At 48.8% G+C, this 21065-nt stretch overlaps 2 protein-coding genes and 1 long non-coding RNA gene across 9 annotated transcripts in view; 2 read left to right on the top strand and 1 right to left on the bottom strand.

Moving 5' to 3' along the window:
• Window positions 1-7782, top strand: part of MAP3K1 (mitogen-activated protein kinase kinase kinase 1) — a 54701-nt gene extending 46919 nt beyond the window's left edge. The window contains exons 17-20 of the mRNA XM_087815242.1: window positions 1746-1877; window positions 2764-2906; window positions 3540-3671; window positions 5265-7782. Of these exons, the coding sequence (XP_087671368.1) occupies window positions 1746-1877; window positions 2764-2906; window positions 3540-3671; window positions 5265-5414 (557 nt within the window). The 3' untranslated portion in view covers window positions 5415-7782. The remainder of the gene's footprint in view (window positions 1-1745; window positions 1878-2763; window positions 2907-3539; window positions 3672-5264) is intronic.
• LOC148093426 (uncharacterized) overlaps window positions 1-12678 on the bottom strand; it is a 67657-nt gene extending 54979 nt beyond the window's left edge. For all 4 annotated transcript variants that reach the window (XR_015714236.1, XR_015714237.1, XR_015714234.1 and 1 more), the window contains exons 1-2: window positions 12577-12678; window positions 8318-8409 (exon numbers count right to left, since the gene is read on the bottom strand). This is a non-coding gene — a long non-coding RNA (uncharacterized LOC148093426). The remainder of the gene's footprint in view (window positions 1-8317; window positions 8410-12576) is intronic.
• Window positions 12513-17597, top strand: SETD9 (SET domain containing 9). Of its 4 annotated transcripts, none has more exons than XM_087815246.1 (6): window positions 12513-12610; window positions 13808-14172; window positions 15517-15640; window positions 15857-15972; window positions 16702-16807; window positions 17092-17597. In XM_087815246.1, the coding sequence occupies exons 1-6, from the start codon at window positions 12513-12515 to the stop codon at window positions 17177-17179; spliced, it is 897 nt and encodes a 298-aa protein (XP_087671372.1). In that variant the 3' UTR covers window positions 17180-17597. The 4 variants fall into 4 exon arrangements, with proteins under 4 accessions (XP_087671372.1, XP_087671370.1, XP_087671371.1 ...); XM_087815244.1 differs by having other exon boundaries at window positions 16684-16807; XM_087815245.1 differs by lacking the exon at window positions 17092-17597 and adding an exon at window positions 16969-17079.
• The last annotated feature ends 3468 nt before the right edge of the window (window positions 17598-21065 follow it).

Genomic DNA, 21065 nt, shown 5'->3' with positions numbered 1-21065 from the left:
TAGTTTCACTTTAGAGAGAGAGGAAGGGAAGGCGAGATAGAAACATCGATCGGTTGCCTCCTGCACACCCCTACTGGGGATCAAGCCCACAACCCCGGCATGTACCCTGACCAGGAATTGAACCGGTGACCTCTTGGTGCATGGATGATGCTCAACCAACTGAGCCACACTGACCAGGGCTAACTTTTGGTCTCTTTGGGTTCATCTTATTTGGGACTTTCTGTGCTTCCTGGACTTAGATGTCTTTTTCCTTTATCAGGTTGGGGAAGTTTTTATTATTTCTTCAAACAGATTTTCTGTCCCTTTCTTTTTCTGGGTCTGCTAAGATGTGAATGCTAGAATATTTGATGTTGTCCCAAAAGTCCCTTAACTATCCTCATTAAAATTTATTTTTTCCTTTTGCTATTCCGATGGAGCGATTTCCATTGCCTCATCCTCCAGATAACCGATTCACTCTTCTGCATCATCTAATCTGCTGGTTCCCTCCAGTGTACTTTTCATTTCATTTCAGTTCTGATTGGCTCATCCATTCTCCCGAGTTCATTGAGCATCTTTATAACCACTGCTTCGAACTCATTATCTGGTAGATTGCGTATCTGTTTCATTTAGCTCTCTTTCTGGGGTTTTGCTGTTTTTTCATTTGGAAGACATCCCTTTGTCTCATTTTACCTATCTCTCTGTGTTTCTCTGTATTAGGTAGATCAGCTGCACCTCCCAGTTTTATAAGAGCGGTCTATGTAGAGGGTGTCTGGTGGGGCCTGGTACACAATCCCCTTTGGTCACCAGTCAGGGTATCCCCTGGGTGGGTTGAATGCACCCTCCTGTTGTAGTTGGGCCGTGACTGCTGTGGGCACACCCTCAGGCTAACTGGCTGTGTTTCCCATAATAGGGGGTAGAGGGGGGGCTCATCCTCCTGGTGCAGTTCCCCTCAGGACTACCAAAAGGGCTGTGATACCACTCCCACTTGTGAATCAGCAAACTTGGGGTCTGGGTCCTAATCGGACCATGTTTCTGCCCCTCCTACTTGTGTCAGTGTTTCATTTTTATGTCTTGGGGTGTAGAAATCCTGCTCACCTGGTCTTCAGGTCATTCTCAGTAGCAGTAGCTCTGTGTGTAGTTGTGGTTTTGGTGACCCATGTGAGGAGGTGAGCCCAGGGTCTCCACCTTCACCTCTACAGATCAGTTCTTTTAGTGCCTTCTCTGACATTGGTTATAGTTGGGTTAATTGTTATACTTAGGTTGATGATTATAAATACTTTCAAATGATGCTCACTGAGTCTGTGACTTGCCCCAAAACATAGCTAATACGTAGTAGGATATCCAGCCTAACTTAGGGTCTTCTGGCTCCTCCTGTTCTCTCTACCTTTTGCTAAATAGCCTGTTAGCACTGTTTACTTAAGTGATGACGAAAGGCACATTGTATATCTTGGTCAAAAAGACAGAGGTGAATTACACATTTCAGAAACTGTCCCAGCCAAAATGGTTAAATTTTAAAGATTTCTGGAATCTTGACCTTTCAGAAAACGAGTTCATGAGGGTTCCATGAAAATGTCTCCTAAATAACAGGTTCGAGATTATTTAAACATATGTCTTTAAGTCAGTTTCACTTGTGGTGCAGAGCATAAATGGACATTTCAGATGTGAATGTGAGCTCATAGTGTGCAACCTTATGAAACCAAGTGTAATCAATAATTTTAATTCTGGCATAAGTTTCTAGCAACTATTGTTTTATGTTTGTCTCATAGGGGGATCTGTGGCACATTTGCTCAGTAAATACGGAGCCTTCAAGGAGTCCGTGGTTATCAACTACACTGAGCAATTACTCCGCGGCCTCTCGTATCTCCATGAAAACCAGATCATCCACAGGGATGTCAAAGGTGGGGGATTCTTCATTATTACTCATTAGCAATAAGTAGAAAACAAATGTAATTTTAAAACTTGAACCTTTTCTGATAGTTTCTATGTGAAATCAACTAGAAAGTTGTTTCTCCCGAGTCACTCCAGTCACTATAAGTGAAGGGACTTTGGGGTCACATGATCTTACTCCTCAGAGGGGCTGTGACTTTTCTGCACTCTTATTGCCAAGACGGTAGACCAGGTATAGGATCCAGGTCTTCAGTTCACTGTCCTGATTTTATACTGCCTCCCTGAAAGTTCCTGTTCCTGGTTCTATTCAGAATAATTGCGATATTATAAACTTTTAAGAAAAATCTTTTCCCATCTCTTGCAGTTCGATTAATGGCAACTTTGATTTTTCTGACATGAATGTCTGTATCTAGTATTTGACATAATGGATTCGTATTTGACATCATGAATTCAAGTAACTTAATTCCATTAACTTTTTATTAAGCTGTAATTATGGTAGTTTGAATTGGTCCAGGTTATAATGCTTCAACAGAACTTTGTCTTAAACGTAAATTACACTAAAATGTGAACTTTGAAGAAATATTTTTGTTGGGATCATTCTAGTAAAGGTTCAACACTTTAGAGTCTCACTACATCTCTGCCTTCGTCTCCTTGTGCCTGATGCTCTGTCAGACGTTCCCTCTGAGCTGGGGCTTTAGAGTTTTTTTATATTACACCGTAGAGACCTGTGTACCTGCAGCAATAGCAAAGCAAATCGAGGGGCAGTAACCTCTGGACCTCTGACCCCAAGCCCATCTCTCTCCTGCCATTGTCCTGTCTCATTTGTAGTGTTTTACTGAGTGTGGAGTCTGCTCTTTGGTGGTTAACCTGCATGATTGCTTGCTGTTTTTGTCCCAGGTGCCAACCTGCTCATTGACAGCACAGGTCAGAGGCTGAGAATTGCTGATTTTGGAGCTGCCGCCAGGTTGGCATCAAAAGGAACTGGTGCTGGAGAGTTTCAGGGACAGTTACTGGGGACCATTGCGTTCATGGCACCCGAGGTGAGATGCGGCTGTGAGGGTGATGGAGGAACATATTTGGGGGTTCTCTATGCAGTGTTATCCAGTTTGAGCTTACCAGTCAGAAGCCCATGGCCTTAAAAACAGGTTTAATGACATGCTTGATTTCAGACCCTTACTCCCTACCTTTCCATCTTTGTCTTAAAAAAACTTTAAGTGATTGGTTTTAATAGAGTTGCTTAAAGGCTATTCCTAACAAAGACTTGGGCAAGTTATAACGGTTGTTTTGTAGTAACCCTGAAGTGCGCACGTTAGGAAGTTTTCACGTTGTTCTGTGGAAAGGGAGGTGAGCGTAGGGAAACAGCAGGTTGAGCTGCGCGGTTCTGACCTCGGCTCTGCTACTGTGGTCAGAACTCCCCACGTTCATGCACATGATTCTTGGCCACCCCCTTGCCCACAGTTTACTAAGCACTGTGACTCCATGGGATTCTTCAGAGTCTCACAATTCTCCCAAATGTTGTTGTGCCACATAGGAGGTTGAGCTTGTTAATGAATGAGACATTGGAAGTACGTGAAGATGCTGCTTCTACCTTTGTTTTGCTCTGAAGTAGGAAACTAGACTCTGTATCTACGGAGTGGTTTTCTGTTTCTTTAATGAAACCTGTCTTCTCATAGGTCCTGAGAGGCCAGCAGTATGGGAGGAGCTGCGACGTGTGGAGCGTGGGCTGTGCCATCATAGAGATGGCCTGTGCTAAGCCGCCCTGGAATGCAGAGAAGCACTCCAATCATCTCGCTCTGATATTTAAGGTAACAATGAGATGAAACTCTTTCTTTCTGCTAAAGTTGGCAGGAAGCATTCATTCATGGGCTCTCCTCAGCTTTCAGTCTCACAAGAAGGTGTGTCTTTACTGAACTGAAGTAACTGTGTCACATCTTCAGGGCACTCTGTGGTATGGCCAGTGTTGGCACATGGACAGTCAGGCCTCGCTCCTCCCTGCAGTTATGTCCTGTTAACATTGCTGTGGACACTGAATTATTAGAACCATTGCTCCTGGCTGAAATATGTACAATAAATATCCCTGTCAAACTTCCACATTTAAAAACTTGAAGCTTTTCATATATTGTACACAGTCCACACATTTTGTTTTTAAACTCCAGTTTACTATATTTTAAAAATACCTTGCCCGGCTGGGCATGGCTCAGCGGTTGAGCATCGACCTAGGATCCAGGAGATCGGGGTTCGATTCCTGGTCAGGGCACATGCCCGGGTTGCAGGCTAGGCAGTCGATCAATGACTCTCATCATTGATGTTTCTCTCTCTCTCTCTCCCCCTCCTTTCCTCTCTCTGAAATCAATAAAGATATGTTTAAAAAAAAACACAAAAAAACCTTTGCCTTGGCCAGGTAGCTCAGTTAGAGTATCGTCCCAGTGCTCCAAGGTTGCAGGTTCGATCCCCAGTCAGAGCACATAAAAAAGCAAGCAATGAATGCGTAAATAAGTGGAGCAACAAATCGATACCCTCCTTCCCTTCCCCGCTCTCTGAAATCAATTTAAAAGATTAAAAACTCACACAAGTCAGTTTCCAAATCCTGTCTACCTTTCTGACAACTTGAATCCACTCTCTTCATTTCCACCAGAGATCAGTACAGCGGTTCAGATGTTTAGCTTTGAGACAGACATGAGCTTGGTGAAAGCCTGGGCTTTGGAGTCATACAGACTCAGTTTCCAAGCCTGGCTCCATCCTGTAGCAGCCATGAGACTAGAAAATCACTCATCTATCTGCCCCTGTTGTTATCAACTGGGTGTAATAACAGCACCTACTTCACGGGACTGTCATAAGGACAAGCAGAATGGGCTCTAGACCTGAGTAAAGGCCCCAGCACAAACTGACCCCCCTCCCGTCACACAGCCTCTTCCTGCCCCCCAGCACCTAGAGAACCTCCTCAGCTACCTGATGAAACCAGGGCGGTGTGCCTCCAATGTTCTGAAGTGACCCACAGGGTTTAGCTTCCTCTGTAAATGCTCTCTGTGCTGAGACAGTAGAAACTGTGCAAAGGCAGTGGGGACAGAGCATCCTAGAGTATGAGTGAGGGATGCGAGTTCACTGCGTGAGCACTTCACCTCTCTGATTGGTGGATGCACTTGAGGCCTAGTTCATTTGGATAGTAAGGGACAGAGTGGATCCACGTGATCAGGGTGCATTTGATCAAATTCTAAAAGCCTGAAGTTTGAAGGGTTCTTAGAGGAATCCTCCCATCCAGTGGCGAGTTTCTGCCTCACATCCTGTTAGTGTCGGTCCCACCTGCACAGAGCTCGTGCCAAGGTCAAGAACTCTGCACACGGCACCTGTGTTGTCAGGAGTCCTGTGTGAAAAGCTTCAGCCTGGTGTTTCTTCCACAGATCGCAAGTGCAACAACTGCTCCATCGATCCCTTCCCACCTGTCTCCCGGGTTACGGGACGTGGCTCTTCGCTGTTTAGAACTTCAACCTCAGGACAGACCTCCGTCGAGAGAGCTACTGAAGCATCCCGTCTTCCGCACGACGTGGTAGCCAGCTATGCAGACAAACTCTAGCGGAGACAGGATGTTCAATAAGAGAAAAACTGTAGTGGGAACCACGTTGATAATCCACTGGCCTTCCCGCCACTGAACAGCTATGAATGAGCCCGGTGGGGAACCTTACCTAAGTATGTGATTGACAAATCATGGTCTGTACCTAAGCTGAGTCTGCAGAGCCACACCTGTGCAGGACTGCACACCGTGCCTTTCAGGGACCTGCCCGAGGTGAGCAGGAGCAGTGAAGTTTGCATGACTAGTTAACAGGAGCAAAGTTTTCTTGTTATTGCTTTGGAGCACTTTTTCAGCAACATTAGCAGCTGAGGGGCTCAGGATCTGTTTCACTGTTTCAACTCTTCTTCCATTTCATGTCCTGACCGCAGCAGGGGTTCTGCATTCCACTCAGTTTTTCGTCACTGGCTCTACAAATCAGTATCTGCCTCCTTTAGGTCAGAATAGGCTATGAGTAGCAGTAAATAAATGTTTTTTAAAGTTGATGACTTCTTTATGACCCACAGTTGACCTTTATTTTTTAAAAGCTGGGCAGTTGTGGTTCACTGTGCATTTTACTGTTGGCCCATTCATTTCGTTTTGGAAATTATGGTTCTGTATTTTCATTTCACCTTCATTTTTGTTTAATATTCAGGGAAAGGTGATCTTTTCAAACCAGAAAAAAGTAGAACTAGATGTGAACTAGTGTTTATTGACTATCTTGCTGTGGCAAGAGTTTTTTAATACAGAATTCTGTTTGTTTTTAAAAATGGGTTTTACTACTACCTTCATGGAGCCCATCACTGCTCTTCTTGGGCAAAATCAATGTAAATTCAGTGAAAAACCACTATTCTGTGAGACAGCCGCAGCCAAGATCAGCATTACCTTGAGATCCATTTGCGTTTCTGTGGCGTGTTGGTTGTGTCTGTAGGAAGCCTCACTGCTTGCGCCTCACTCTGACAGATGTCATGCTGGCGCGAGCACCGAGCTGCTGTTTTCCTTCTCTCCACAGAGGCCCTGGTGGGAACGAGGGGAAAACTAACCTCCTTACTCAGCCACCCATGAGTAATGGTGTTTCTAAACTATAAGTTTCCCTGGAACTTGGAAAATGTGCTCATAGAAAAGTGAAACTGAATTTCATTTACACACTAATTCACTGGATTTTACACAATTACCTAATGGTTTTCGTCTCAGTTGAATTCGGACGTGTGGAATCCGGAAGGAAAATGGCAGCTCTTTCCTCCTCTTTCGTGAGTCTCTAAATCAAGTACTGACTGAGTATTTTACACAACTTTTGAGATGTCAAGTTTTAACTCTTCAGAAGCCAGCTGAACCGTTGCAGGATGAAATAGAATTGGTTCTTCTCAAAGACTCAGGATAAACTAAATAAGCTATACAGAGTACATTTTAAATGTACAACACAAATTGGAAGTAAAATAACTTACAAGTTTACAGGGATATATTGCATATAATTTTTAAAAGGCAGTTTTTAAATGTGAACGTGTTTCCGTGAAATTTTACATTCCTTTGTTTTGGAAGATTGGCAATATTTGAAGAGTTAAAAATAGTGCTGAAATGTGAAGTTTGGTAGCTCTAAATGTGTTGTACTTGACTTTCTTTTTTATTTCCTCTCTTTTTTTGACTACTTGGAATTTTCAGTTCTAATGAGATTGTTTCGAGTCGTGTGCAGGCTTTAAAGGATGCACTCTTGCCATTTAATTACTGGAAGATCACTGGTCAGATTAGTCTGCGTCTGACAGCCATGTAAACTGTACACTGAGGAACCTCAGCGAATCAGTATTACTCTAGATCACCGTGCCCACACAGTGCAGACTCAGACAGCCGCTATTTGTCGAGACCCACTGTTTGAGTTTGTCTGCAGTTCCCTCAGCTTGCTGGTAATTGTGGTGTTTTGTTTTGTTTTGTTTTCAATGCAAATGTGATGTAATATTCTTATTTTCTTTGGGTCAAAGCTGGACTGAAGATTGTATTGTGTGCTTGTTTTGTGCCCTAATGTTCGGTACTCGAGTTGTGAATGACGCCTACTGCTGTTTATTCCAGTTTCTGCTACCTCAGGGTCCTATAGATTCTTCTACCAAAGCTCACTTTCACAATGAAATTGTACTTGCTGTGTGACTATGATCCCTAAGACTTCCAGGGCTTAAGGGCTAACTTCTCTTAGCACCTTACTGTGTAAGCAAATGTTACAAAAAAATCTCTGGGTTAAGAAAATTTGGCTTAAATGTATCCTTTGTTATTTTAAATATATCAAGATATTTTAATTAAAATTTTTACCCCATTGAACCAATTTTATAGTATTTGTACCTATTTTGGTGTTTTGTCTTTATAGTAAATAAAAGTTTTTAAACAAAGGTTGTTACTTTCACTTATTTTGAAATAATTTCACACTTACGAAGGGGTTGTGAGGACACAATGAAGAACTATCTCCCCTCTGCCCAGAGGCCCCACTCGGGTTGTGCCAGCTGCCCAGGTGTGTCCCTTAGAGCAACACGAGCCAAACCAAGATCACGCTGCTTTTAGCTGCCCTGTTCCTTCAGTCTCGTTCAGTCCACAACCATTCATTCCTGAGTTCTTTCTCCCTGACCGTCTGCGTTATATTCGTCCACATAAATATCCCATAGTTCCCAGGCAGCAGGTAAAATTCAGTTGATTCTATTCACATAACTCTTGATGTAATATGACATTTTTAAAAAGCATAAAATCTGTCCCCCTAAGTTAAACTTGTGGAAGGACAATGAAGACGTATTCACCAATGTGTCAGGCACACACTGGAGCACAGTGACTAGACTCCATCTGTAGACGAGCAAACAAATTTCACTCCAGCTGCAGTTCTGCTGCTCACGGCTCACTCGGCTGCGGTAGCGCAGTTTCAGTCTCAGATCCTACCTTGTGGTGGTTGCTGTTTCCACTTCATCCTAGTATTTCTGCTCAGCAGTAGTTTCTCACATGATCAAAATCAGAAAGGAGCTGGTCCAACCCTGTGAGATGAGAAACATCACTGAATAACTGGGTTCACAGCCATTTTGTGTCTACGTGGCAATTTTCCTGAGTTTCTGTTAGTCACTATTTTCCCAATGACGGCAGTATTTTGCACATTTGCTCACCACTCAAATATAATGGTCACGTAGCCAGTTGTGTACCTGTAGCATTCTAACAGCTGTCACAGTGGTATGGTTGACCCTGAGTTTTATTTTACAGTAGGTTCTGCCTGTGACTAAAGAGCTCCGTCCACAACATAAGGGAACCAGAAGAAGAGAGAGAAAAAGGGACTGAAAACTTACTTGAAGAAATAATGACTGAAAACTTCCCCTACCTGGCAAAGGAAACAGACTTACAAGTCCAGGAAGCACAGAGAGTCCCAAACAAGATGTACCCAAAGAGGCCCACCCAAGGCACGTCATAATTAAAATGCTAAGTGATAAAGACAAAGAGACTCATAAAAGTAGTGAGAGAAAAGCAGTTAGTTACCTACAAAGGAGCTCCCTAAGACTGTCAGCTGATTTCTCAACAGAAACATTTCAGGTCAGGAGGGACTGTCTTGATATATTCAAAGTGATGAAAAGCAAAGACCTACCACCAAAATTACTGCACCCAGCAGGGCCATCATTTGGAATCAAAGGAGTTTCCCTGACAAGAAAAGCTAAAGGAGTTCAACACCACTAAAGCAGTATTACAAGAAATGTTAAAGGGACTTCTTTAAGAAGAAAAGATAAAAAATATGAGTAAGAAAATACAGGAAAGAAAAAATTTTCACTGACAAAGGCAAATACTTAGAAAAGCACTAGATCAACAACTATAAAGACAGTTAAAAGGAAAAAGTGGAAAGATCATATGTAATTACAATAAGGGAGACACACACCAACGAGGTAAAATATATATGGACAAAAACATGAACATGGAGAGGTTGAGTAAAAGTTGTAGTGATTTTAGAATGTGTTTGAACTTAAGGAGCCATCAACTTAAAAGAGACTGTTATACCCTGGCCAGTGTGGCTCAATGGTTAGTGTCTGCCTGAGCACCAGAGGGTTGTGGGTTGGATTCCACTCAAGGGCACATACCTGGGTTGCAGATTTGATCCCTGCCCCAGGTCAGGACGTGTGTGGGAGGCAACCAGTTCATATGTGTCTCTCAAATCATGTTTCTCTCTCTCCCTCTCCCCCTTCCACTCTCTCTGAAAAAGTATCCTCAGGTGAGGATTAAAAATACATGTATATTCATTATATTTAACTAATGTCCATTTTCAAAGATGTGATCATGGTATTGGGATTAGAAAAGTGTCATTTTTAGAAATGGAAAGTTAAAAATACACACACACATAAAAGATACACGGTTGTTCACTGTATTTTTCTCTAGGTTAGAAATTTTCAAAATAAAAAGTTGGGAAATTAATTCTGTATATATTTTGGTTTGGCTTAATTTCTTTCTGCATTTTACCTTGATTTCCTTTTCTGTTCATTTGGGGGGTTTTCCCTTGCAGATGAGCTGCAGGATTTCAGTGGGATTCCGCCAGCACTAACTGACCACCAGGGAAGAATTACTCAGGCAGATCCAGGAGGGGGCAGCAGAGCAAAACTTCTTTATTTAAAGAATGATCTTAATCAATTAACTTTGCCAAGAACCTGAGAATCAGACTTGACCCCACCCCTCCTCAGGAACAAAGCAGTTACCTCAGTGCTCCTCTTAGGCAATGAAAATCCTCAGGGCAGTACTGAGAATCTCACTTTCCCAAGCTCAAAGCCAGACCTGATGCTCATCATCAAACAGGACATTCCTGCTCCATCTTCTGACACAGTCACAACCCAGGAGAGGCTGAATCAAGGTACATGATACCTACTCTCTGTCTCCTGCTCTTAAGACCTCCCTGCTCCCGGGTGACCACCCACCCACCCACTGGTTATAGGTATATCTACTGGTATTTACTGTGTCATATTAAAACAGGTAAAATTTTAAATATTGATTCATTAAAATAACCATTTAAAAGTCTTTTAATGTTAATACGGATAGCATGTCTTTATAAAAAGTAGCTAAATCCCAACAGTGAGAAAAATGGGATTTTTAACTATTTTTTACAAATCTGTTTCATTTCAGGATTAATAAAAAACAGTGAGATTCTCATCTCTGCTTCTGTATTCAGTCTGTCTTACCACACATCATGTTACCCCTAGAAAACCTCACTGTACCCTGGGAAGAGAATGGGAATAGATAGATAACATCTTAGTACTGTTAGGTAAACAGTTCTGACCCTGGGTCCTAGGCTGCACTCAGGACCGCTGGCTCCTGCTGTCTATCCCGCCCACCTCTCTCCTCAACTCCAGTAACTGACACTGAAACTATGGGAACTGATATTCAATTCTCTAAATTGTATTAAGTTTAGAGAATATTAAATTCTTCAACTCAACTGTAATCTTTTGAAGCTGTACCCAGTTACTACTTGCCGGTTATCCTACCCGTATCAGTGTAGGCATCCAAACGGCCTGCCGGGTACCCACCCTTCTTCAAGACCCAGAGAGAGCCGTGCAAAGGTCGGCCCCACGCTAGCTGCCATCCCCTGCGCAGGCGCACACGCGCACACACGCGTACACACATGCGCGCATGCACACACATGTGCACCCACACACACGCGTACACACACATGCGCGCATGCACATACATGTGCACGCACGCACACACGCGCGAACACAGGCGCGCGCGCACAGTCCCCCGCTGCAGGAACGAGGGGGAGGGACTGAAACTACCGTCTTTACACGAAGCCTGCCCTCCAGGTTACAGCTGCAAAGTCACTTCTCCTCGGACAAAGTGAAAGCGCTGAGTTCCTATGAGGAACTCAGAGCCCAGCGACGCCAGGGTTCCGCCGCGCCCTGGACGCCGCGCGTCGGGCCACACACTGTCCGTGGCCCCGTCCCTCTCGGGCGGCGGAAGGGCCCCCGCTCGCCCGGCAGGTACCCCGCGCTCACCCTCCGGGTCAGCAGTTCCTTCCCCACAACGCCGCTTTCCCCGAGCGGCCGTGTCCATCTGACCTCCTCTTCTCCAGCCCCCACCGCTCCCCGAAACTGCCCCGGGGAGCATCCTCCCCGGAGGTCTCCGCAGCCGGAGCCGCGGGGCCCGCCCTCCCTGCCGGCAGGTCCGCTCGCCCGGCCGCAGCGGAGCACGGCCCTCCGCGGGGGCTCCGAGCGGTTCCGCGGGGACGCGCCTCCCGGGCGCCCCGCCCCCACCTTCTCCCTCCCGGGCGCCCCGCCCCCACCTTCTCCCTCCCGGGCCGTCCCGCAGCTCGCCCGCGCCTCCCGGGCGCCCCGCTCCCTCCCCACGCGCCCCCGGGACGCCGAGGCGCCGCCGCCCCGGCCGCCTCTCAGGTCGCCGCTCCGCCGGCCCCGGGAGGCCCCTGCCGCTCCGCGCTCCCCGCTCCCCCCAGCCAGGCTCCCGTCCGCGCCCCGACCCTCAGGGAACCAGCTCGTCGACATTTCTCTCAAGCGCCGCAAACGCCGCCCCGCTCCCGTCCACGCGGGTCCCGCCAGCTCCCCGGCGGCGCCCCGTCCTCCCGGAACGCTCGGGGACCCCGCACACTCGCTCCCCGCGCCCCGCTCCCGCCTCGCGGCCGCCGTGGGTGGCGCCGCTGCGCCCCGGCAAGGCGCGAGCGAGGGCAAGCCCCTCAGGGTCGCGTCACGGGAGGAGGCACTGCCCGGGCCACCCCGGCAGGGCCCCGGCGAGCGCGCGGCGGCCCCGGGCGCGACGTCCCTGACGGGACCGCGGCGCCGTTCCCCCTCCGGTCCCTCCGAGCCGCGGGGACGGGCCGAGGCGCCCGCGTCCGCCTCGGGGCCCAGGGGGGGCCGCCCCGCGTGGGCCGAGGCGCGGGGCCCCCGGCGCCGTGCGGCCGACGACGGCTGAGCGCTGGGCGGCCCCCGTGCTGCGGGCGCCACGAGCAAGCGGGGAGGACGGGGCTCGGCCCCCGCTCCGCGCCCCGCCGGGCGGCCGGCCACAGCCGCCGGGCACCAGGACCCCGCGCGGCCGGGGCGCGCGGCCGGGGGCGGGACTCGCGCTCCTCCCCCGCCGGGGCGGGCCCTCGTCCGGGCGCCGCGGGGCCGCCATGCCGGGCCGCCTGCTGCGGGGCCTGGGGCAGTGGTGGCGCCGGTACCGGTACCGCTTCGTACCTTGGGTCGCGCTGAACCTAACCCACAACCCCAGGTGAGGGGCCGGGCCGGCGGCACCGGGGCGTCTTCCCTCAGCGCGGAGGCGCGGCCGCGGGCGCGAGGCCTGAGACTGGGGCCGGGGGGCGGAGCCCCGGGGAGGCGGAGCTTCCGGCGGCCGGGGTCGGAGGCTCGCGGGCTGGTGGTGGGTGGAGTCCGAGGTGGGCGGAGCTCGGGAGGCGGAGCTTCCGGCGGCCGGGGTCGGAGACTGGCGGGCTGGTGGTGGGTGGAGCCCTAGGTGGGCGGAGACTCGAGAGGCGGAGCTTCCGGCGGCAGAAGCGTTGCTGCCCAAGACTTGTTGTGGGCGGAGCCTGGGGCGGGCGGGGCCCGAGGTGGGCGGGGCCGCGGCTGAGACGGCCGGAGTCCGAGGGTCCAGGGCCTGACGGGCTGTGCAGCTCTAGGTGGGCGGGGCCTGAGGCCTATTTCCCGTCGTTCCCCGCCCTGCCCGGCGGGCCTGGTGGGTTTGCCCGCGGGCGGTGTAGGTGCCCCTTTTGGGGTCCGTAGGTGCCCCTTTTGCGGGCGGTGTAGGTGCCCCTTTTGGGGTCCGTAGGTGCCCCTTTTGCGCGCCGCGGGGGACCGCGGGTGTCCGCCCGCGCAGAACCTGAGGGGGCGCCCCCCTCCGCCCCAGGCGCTCGGACCCCTTGGAAACGGGGGACCGCCCCGCTGGTCTCCGGGGCGGGGCGGGGAGGGCTCGGAGCGGCTGACGCCGGGGAACGAGCAGAAGGACCTGAAGACGGGCGTGTGCGCCGTAGAGGACGGAGCCGGCCCAGAAGAGGGGGTGCCCGGGGGAGGGGGCGCGGGGGGGCGGCGCGGCCCCGGAGGCGCGGAGCTGAGGGCGGGGGTCCCGGCCGCAGGTCGCCCGGCGCGCAGAAGGCGCCGCTGGAGCGGGACGCGGGGCGCTCCCGGGCGGGGCGGGGGCCCGAGGTCGCCCGGCCCGGGGACACCCGCCCGGAGGAGCCTGGGGGGGGGCAGTGGGTGCGCCCGGGGCAGGGCCCCAGCCTGTTCCCTGGTGCGCAGAAGCGAGATGATTTGCGGGAGGCCCGGCCCTGGGCAGGATTGGGCGCCTCGTACCCCTGGTGGGCGCTGTTGGAAGGCGGCTGTACCCCAGTTACTGTTTCGGAAGCGCTTGGCTCCCGCCCTCGGGCGCGTGGGCACGGCCCTCCCGGCGCGCGGTGATGGCCTTTCCCGTGTCCAGGACCCTCCGGCGCGTCCCGGGGGCGCTGCGGGACAAGGTCGCCCCCGACGAGGCCGTCCGGGGGGCGCTGCTGGACGCCTTCCGGGCGCTGTTCATGAACGACCTCGGGAAGCAGGCGCGTGTCCTGACTGTGCTTCCAGACGCTGTGCAGGCGAAATACCAGGACCTCCTGTCGGCTCAGCACCCACGGGCGAACCTCCAGGGCAGACGCCGGCGGCAAAGCATCTTTAAACCAGAAGAAATTCTCTGTAAGACTCTGGGTTTCAGCGTCGCCCGAGCGCCCAGCTCGTTGGTTTCCGCCGGGAGAGGCGTCTTCATTACCCAAGGACGGGCGCCCAGAGGCGCGGTCGTGGCCATGTATCCTGGTAATGGCTCAGTTCACTCTGCCAGGAGATTCCTACATACTGATAACTACAAGTTGAAAAAAAAAAGGCCTAGCCCCGTAACCTTTAGAGTAAGGAGCTGAATCGGAAACTCAGATCTCCACAGATTTTTAAATCCTGATTTGGAAATTAACTGTTGGAAATTATCTCGTGTGTCAGAAAGTATCCGTGTTATTTGTTGGGATAAATGCATTTTTCTTTTAAGGAAATTTTTCTAGTCGATGTGTAAATTTAAGGGTATGGGATGGCCGGCTTTGATCAGACTTAGTAATAGAAAGTACTAGAGAATAAGTCAGTTTGGCCTAGATAATTGATAACTAAAGGTAAACAAGATCTGGGTTAAAGCGTGAAAGGTAGGGCATAGGCCCGTACATCACTGAATAAAGACCTTCCTGGTGTCTCTACACTTGGGAAGCAAGCAGCTTCTTTGCAAAAGATCAATTCAAATGCTCGGTAGAATATGTCATCTGTTAAACTGACGTTACGTTATTCGGCAAAGTGGAAAACAAAGTGGAGTTTAAATCAGGCCTAATCTTTCCCTGAAGTCCTCCGATGACTTGCTAAGCCACATCCCTAACAAGAGGGTCTCGGTGTCTTCCTACACAATTAACTCTAAGGATTAAACAGAACCAACCAGAAACAAATCAACACTAAAATAAATGTAGTAGATTGACGTGCCTGGGACATAAGCAGCACCTGGTATGCATGACTTTCTCCGTTCCTCTGCCAGTGAAAGGAGGAACCACCTGAATGGCCACACGTGTCTACATTATTTAATTGGTCATTAACAAAATACATTCCTTGAAAGATGCTGTGATAGGTGTCAAACCACACTTTACGTAAAAGACAGAAAAAACCCCAAAAAACAGCCCTCACAGGGTAGCTGTTGGTTAGAGCATCATCACAATAAGCCACCATTGCAGGTTTGACCCCCAGTCAGGGTACGTACTGGAATCAACCGATGAATACACAAATAAGTGAAACAACAAATCCATGTGCCTCTCTCAAATCAATTAAAAAACAACAAACCCCACGACTTGGTAAAACTGAGCCTGAAATGTGTTCACATTTTTATTAACCAAGTCCTATTTTATTTTTTGGCTGTGTGGACATGTTGATTCTGCTTGGTCTGCTCTTGGGCACTCTTTAATGGGGAAAACGGCCAGAGAGAATGTGATGGTCTAACTTGGAGGTAAAATATTAGAGAAAAGGTTGAGAAATTAAAACATTCTTACATGTTATGTTTATGCTCCGGAGAAAAGGCCTTATCATGATGTTAGTGACTTTTACATGTGGCTGTAATATCTCTTTCTTGTCGTATGATAGGTACAGTGTATCAGAAATATGAGCCAATCTTTTTCCAGTCTATTGGAAACCCGTTTATTTTCAGATGCTTGGATGGCATACTCATTGATGGAAATGACAAGGGAATCTCGAAACTCGTGTACAGGTAGGTTGGTGCCCATGTTCAAATTGAATTCTAGGAGACAAGCCACACCACAGTGACCGTGACCACTAACCTTAGTTGCCTTGTTGATTAGACTAAGGTGTTTTCTTCTTTAAAGAAAAATTGCACTTTTGGGGTTGTAGGGTTGGGTTGATTTTGTGTTTTTGAATTTTAAGATCCAGAGGAACAATCCCTTGGCTAATGCTTCTCCCGTTTCAGATCTTGCAGCGGAAGGGATCGGCTTGGCCCTTTAAAAATGAGTGATAGCACGTGGCTGACATCAGAGATGCAGAATCCGCTGGCTGTAGGACAGTATGTCAACAATTGTTCCAATGGTGAGTCGGCACCATGGGGCTGCGAGCGAGCGAGCGGCAGTGGCAGTTCTCTTCCTGAGCCATGTGACTGGGAGGAGTTGAACGTCTCAGCTGTTCGAAGCCCTCACACAGACTAACTCTTTGAGGCAGATAGCAGAGAGAATTGGGGGAAACAGTGATATCTGTTAACTGGAGTTCTTTCATGTACTGTTTTGGTTTGGTTTGGCAGTAAACATAGGCATTGGAAAGCTGCCCTTTTCATCATTATCATCATCGTTTTTTGATAGTTGATATAGAGATGATTTTGTCTGTCCCTGAGTATAGCCTCGTGGATTAACCACTAGGCTGGTGTCCCCTTTCTGCTGCTAAGTTTGTGAGTCGTTTACCTTCTCTGGGGTGTGACTTTCCCATAAGTCTAAGTTTGGCCATCTGGCTACATTTAGCATAGGCTTTGGCGTTGGGGAGACATTAACTTGAGGCCTGACTCTTCTACGTAACATTTAACCTCCTGAGCCTGTTTCCTGATCTTCAAAAAGTAAATTAAAAAACATATGTATATATAATATGTATATATTATATACATATATATATATAGAGAGAGAGAGAGCATTGCCTGGAACATAACAGTGATTATTAATTTGAGCATGTTCTGATAATTTAGAAATCCATACATCCAGTTCATAACTCAGCGCTCTTTCCCGTGACCTTGTAAAACGACTCTGTTTCTAAAAGCGACGTGCTCGCTCCTAGACAGACCAGCTAACGTCTGCTATCAGGAGTGGGACGTGCCTGCAGTCTTCCCTGTGGAGCTGAAGCAGTACCTTCCAAACACTGCCTACGGCTGCGACCAGCACAGGTCAGTCCTCCCATAGGGCCTTTCCCAGCTTGTCTCATATGAGCTGTGCTTAAAACAGTATGTTGTCAAAAAACATAAAGCTCTACAGGATTTGGGGTAAGTTTTTTGTTTTGGGGTGTTTTTTGTGAAAAATTATAGCTTAGATTTTGTGTTCGTCACAGTTGGCTGAGCAGGTGGCAGGGACTGAGTGAGGTGACGCCTCGCAGCCCGGGTCGGCTACACTCACACCCAGCTGTCAGTCAGGACCTGTGACGTGCGTCTGTCTCGGCTTTTCTTGCTTTCAGCCCACTCCGATGTGTGGTTCTCGTCGCGCTCAGGGACATCGAACAAGGAGAGGAGCTTTTTTCAAACTACTACACAATTGTCAGCTGACTGAACCAGGAACTGGGTTTTCTGCTCGACTGTTGTTAACGTTAGTGCTTCTGTTCACCATTTCTCTGAGTCCCACCTGTACAACTCGGGCTTTGAGATCTAATCAGGGTGGGGATTTTTAATTTCTGTTGATACTTTATGTTTCGATTCCATGATAAAAACTATTTGCTTCATTACAGTTTCAAATTTACAATACAATTCCAATTTTATTTCGTTTCCCTGCACAGTAGCTTATTAAATTAAAACCTGCCACCTGAACTTATTTCAGTGTTTCTTTTGTTTAATGTGTGTCTGCGGTGGTTTATAAAATTTCAGCCAAGTCAACAGCACTTCTTTTACTGTTGATGTGTAAGAACTTCTGTAAAAACTTTACTTTTATAGAATAAACCAAACATATTTTTGTGTGACCTTGAATTAATTGGTGTGTGTGTGTGATTTATAGATTGTGTTATATGGCTAACGGAGAAATGGGGGAGTCATTACACTATTTACTTTACTTGAAATTTACACACACGGAGTTTAAAAAGCGTGTGAGGTTGTCTGGTGTGGGACTATGTTAAAAGACGGTGGTGGTGGGCGAGCACCTGGCCGCATTCCTCGTGTCCCCACCTGCAAGGCTCCCGTCACTAATGCTCCTGCCCCTCTCCTCCCACTGGAGGAAGGTGACTTTCTCGGTTATCTCTGGAGAACTAGACCCCCGGCCCCTGGAGCTCCCGTTCTGTGGCCTCCTGGGCCGCGCCCCCCCCCCCCCCCCCCCCGCGAGGAGCAGCCTGGGGGCAGCCCAGCGGCTGATGGGGGGTGAGTGAGCCAACCTAGCCACAGCTCTGAAGCCACCTCCTCCAGACTTGTATTAGTAATAATTCCTTTGATCTCCATCGACCTGACTCCTGCATCCAACTCTCAGCTCCAAACTTAGGTAAGGAAGCAGTGTTATTTACTGGGCCCCCAAACCCTTCCAGGGAACCTGTAGAGCCAGGTGCTAACCACCTTCACTGCTACACCAGCAGCTTCTCTCAATTTACTGCAATGTTATTTTGATTTTTTAAAATATATTTTTATTGATTTTGTACAGGAAAGGAGAGAAACATCGATCACCTGCCTCCTGCACACCCCCTACTGGGGATCAAGCCCAAAACCGGGGCATGTGCCCTGACTGGGAATCAAACCGTCACCTTTGGGTGCATGAGATGATGCTCCGCCAACTGAGCCACACCGGCCAGGGCAATTTATTGCAATTTTAATAGCCTCCTGCCCCCTTCATCTAGGAGCGAGTCTTTCAGAAGGGACTCAGGTCTTGGCCTGGCTCTGCTCAAAATTCTGATTCCTCCTCCCATCCTGGATAAATGCTGTGGCCCGCGCACACGCACATGCACACACATGCACGCGCACACGCAAGCACGGCCGTGAGCTCCTCATCACTCAGTCTCTGTGCCACTGAGATCTTATTACATCAGGGGGGACTCATCTTGTAAAAAAGCTGACAGACTTGATCAAGGAGACCTGTTACCCAGAACTGTACGTAAACACGGACGCTGCCCTGGAGGTGTGCTCGGGTTAGCGTTGGCCTGCAGACTGACGGGTCCGGGCTCGATTCCAGCCAAGGGCACGCACCTCGGCTGCAGGCTCCATCCCCAGCCCTCGTTGGGGCGCCTGTCAGAGGCAACCCATCCATGGGTCTCTCACATCGATGTTTCTCTCTCTCAAAAATCAATGGAAAAATGCCCTGGGGTGAGGGTTAAAAATACACAGAACCCCCTGCGGACAAACTGGGAGGGCTGAGTGCTTGGGAGAAAAGTGTTAAATGCCAATGACTTTAAAATAGTTGAGAAAAGTGCACATTAGAGATCAAATACGGTAAATGTTAATTCTTTGTTCTTTTGTCTTAAAAGTTTTACACTTATTTAAACATAGTTTATTGATTTTGAGAGAGGACGGGAGAAGAGAGAAACAGCCATGGGAGGGCACAACACCCATCGGCTGCCTCTGCACACCCCCGACTGGGGATTGAGCCGCAACCCGGCGTGTGCCCTCCCGGGAATCGAACCCCCAACCTCCGGTTCACAGGACGATGCTCAGCCCGAGCCACAGTGGCCAGGGCTAAACTTTTTAAGTTGGGGAAAGTCACCATCAGCTTAAGAGTATATATGTCATCAAATATTTAGTGAATATCTACTTATGTGAAAAGTCCTGGGAGACTCAAAGAATAAAGTACGGTTCCCGCTGAGATGATGCTCGTGGTGGGTGCAAAACACTTGCCCAGGACCAGGACTTGGTCTGCACTGGGAACATGGAGTAAAGGTCTGTGATTTTTTACCTTTATTGTTGAAAGTACATGGTATCTTTTTAAATAAAACATTTTTTAAAGTAGAACCATTTTTTTTCTTACTAAAATAATTTTTTAGATTTATAAATGGCTGACTTCACTTCCTACAGGCTGATGACGTGCTGTTAGGAATTCTACACCTGTGAACAACTTGAGGCGGCACTGGCTTTCCCTCTGAAAACAGGCTCATTAACACCAAGGTGCAACCCTGGCCAGGTGGTTCAGGTGGTAGAGCGTTGTCCTGATACGCCAAGGCTGCAAGGCTGCGGTGTGATTCCCCCGTCAGGGCACGTGCCAGAATCAACATCGAATGCAGAAGTAAGTGGAGCAGCAAATCAAGGTTTCTCTCTCTCAAATCAATAAACACAGCAGAGTACAGCGTTTCTCTACAGTGGGTGCTAGCTAGTGTCTTAAACCTAGAAAAAACGTACACGTTCCTGGTCTAGGACCTGAATTCAGTGCCCTGGCAGTCTCATCAGAACGCCCCCCCCCACACACACACACAAACAGGGTGAGGGTTGGGGGTCACCGACCTGGATGGGAGATGGTAAGCAGTGCTGTCCCAGGGACTAGTTGAAATTAAGAGTGGGTATAGCCTGGCCGGCGTGGCTCACTGGTTGAGCGTCGACCCATGAACCTGGTCACTGTTCGATTCCCGGTCAAGGCACAGCACATGCCTGGGTTTCGGGCGGGTTCAGTCCCCAGCAGGGGACGTGCAGGAGGCAGCCGATGGGTGATTCTCTCCTCATTGATGTTTCTCTCTCCCCCCCTTCCTCTCTCTGAAATCAGTAAGTGTTTTTTTAAATCCTCAACAGAGGATATTTTTTCCATTGCTTTTCAGAAAGAGTGGAAGGGGGAAGAAAGAGAAACACTGATGTGAGAAACATCAATCGGTTGCCTCCCGCACTTGCCCTGACCGGGGCCGGGGATCAAGCCTGCAACCAAGGTAGGTGCCCTTGACCAGAGTCAAACCCGGGACCCTTCAATCCACAGGTCAACACTCTAACCACTGAGCCAAACTGGCTAGGGCATTAAAAACATTTTTTTAAAAATTTTAAATAGAAGTGTATATAATGAAAATGTCCCACTTATAAAAGCCATGAGGCCTATAAGTTACAGACGCAGCAGGCTCAGAAAGGTACCACTGATGGAAATTACGGCCCAAATGGACAAGACCTAGAAGTCACTACTCTGGTCCTTCCCCTAAAAGCCTGGAACACCATGTAGCTCTCACGTGGCACTTGGCTGCCTTCATCAGGGCTCTTTGGTGTCTGTGAATGAAGGAATGTAGTTTTAGATACGTAACCAGAGCTGAGGAGTCAGGGTTCTGTTTTCATTTCCTCTCTCCTGTCCTCACACAGGATCCGGACACTGTGTGCCATCCGACCGAAGCCAAGAATGGAGCAAGCTCTGGTCAGAGCAAGTGAAGGCTGGGGCACACTTGTGAAATTAGGCTGAAAGATCGTCAGCTGGAAAAGATGAAAGCTGCCGGCAGGCTCCGGCATTAGGGAAGATATCTCTAGTCTACTAAACTGTGAAGAAAACTACCATAAACATATTGTC

The sequence above is a fragment of the Miniopterus natalensis genome, chromosome 3 (assembly GCF_054644295.1).
Source record: "Miniopterus natalensis isolate mMinNat1 chromosome 3, mMinNat1.hap1, whole genome shotgun sequence".
NCBI lineage: Eukaryota > Metazoa > Chordata > Mammalia > Chiroptera > Miniopteridae > Miniopterus > Miniopterus natalensis.
The sequence above is the reverse complement of the archived record's forward strand: the minus strand, read 5'-3'. Positions and strand labels throughout refer to the sequence as shown.

What these genes read in the sequence shown, in the direction of transcription:
- SETD9 (XM_087815243.1), top strand. Translation starts at nt 12,513, where the DNA reads ATGCCGGGCCGCCTGCTGCGGGGCCTGGGGCAGTGGTGGCGCCGGTAC. An exon ending in AACCTAACCCACAACCCCAG is followed by an intron (nt 12,611 to 13,807) that starts GTGAGGGGCCGG and finishes TCCCGTGTCCAG; the next exon opens with GACCCTCCGGCGCGTCCCGG. An exon ending in TACGGCTGCGACCAGCACAG is followed by an intron (nt 16,808 to 16,968) that starts GTCAGTCCTCCC and finishes TGTTCGTCACAG; the next exon opens with TTGGCTGAGCAGGTGGCAGG.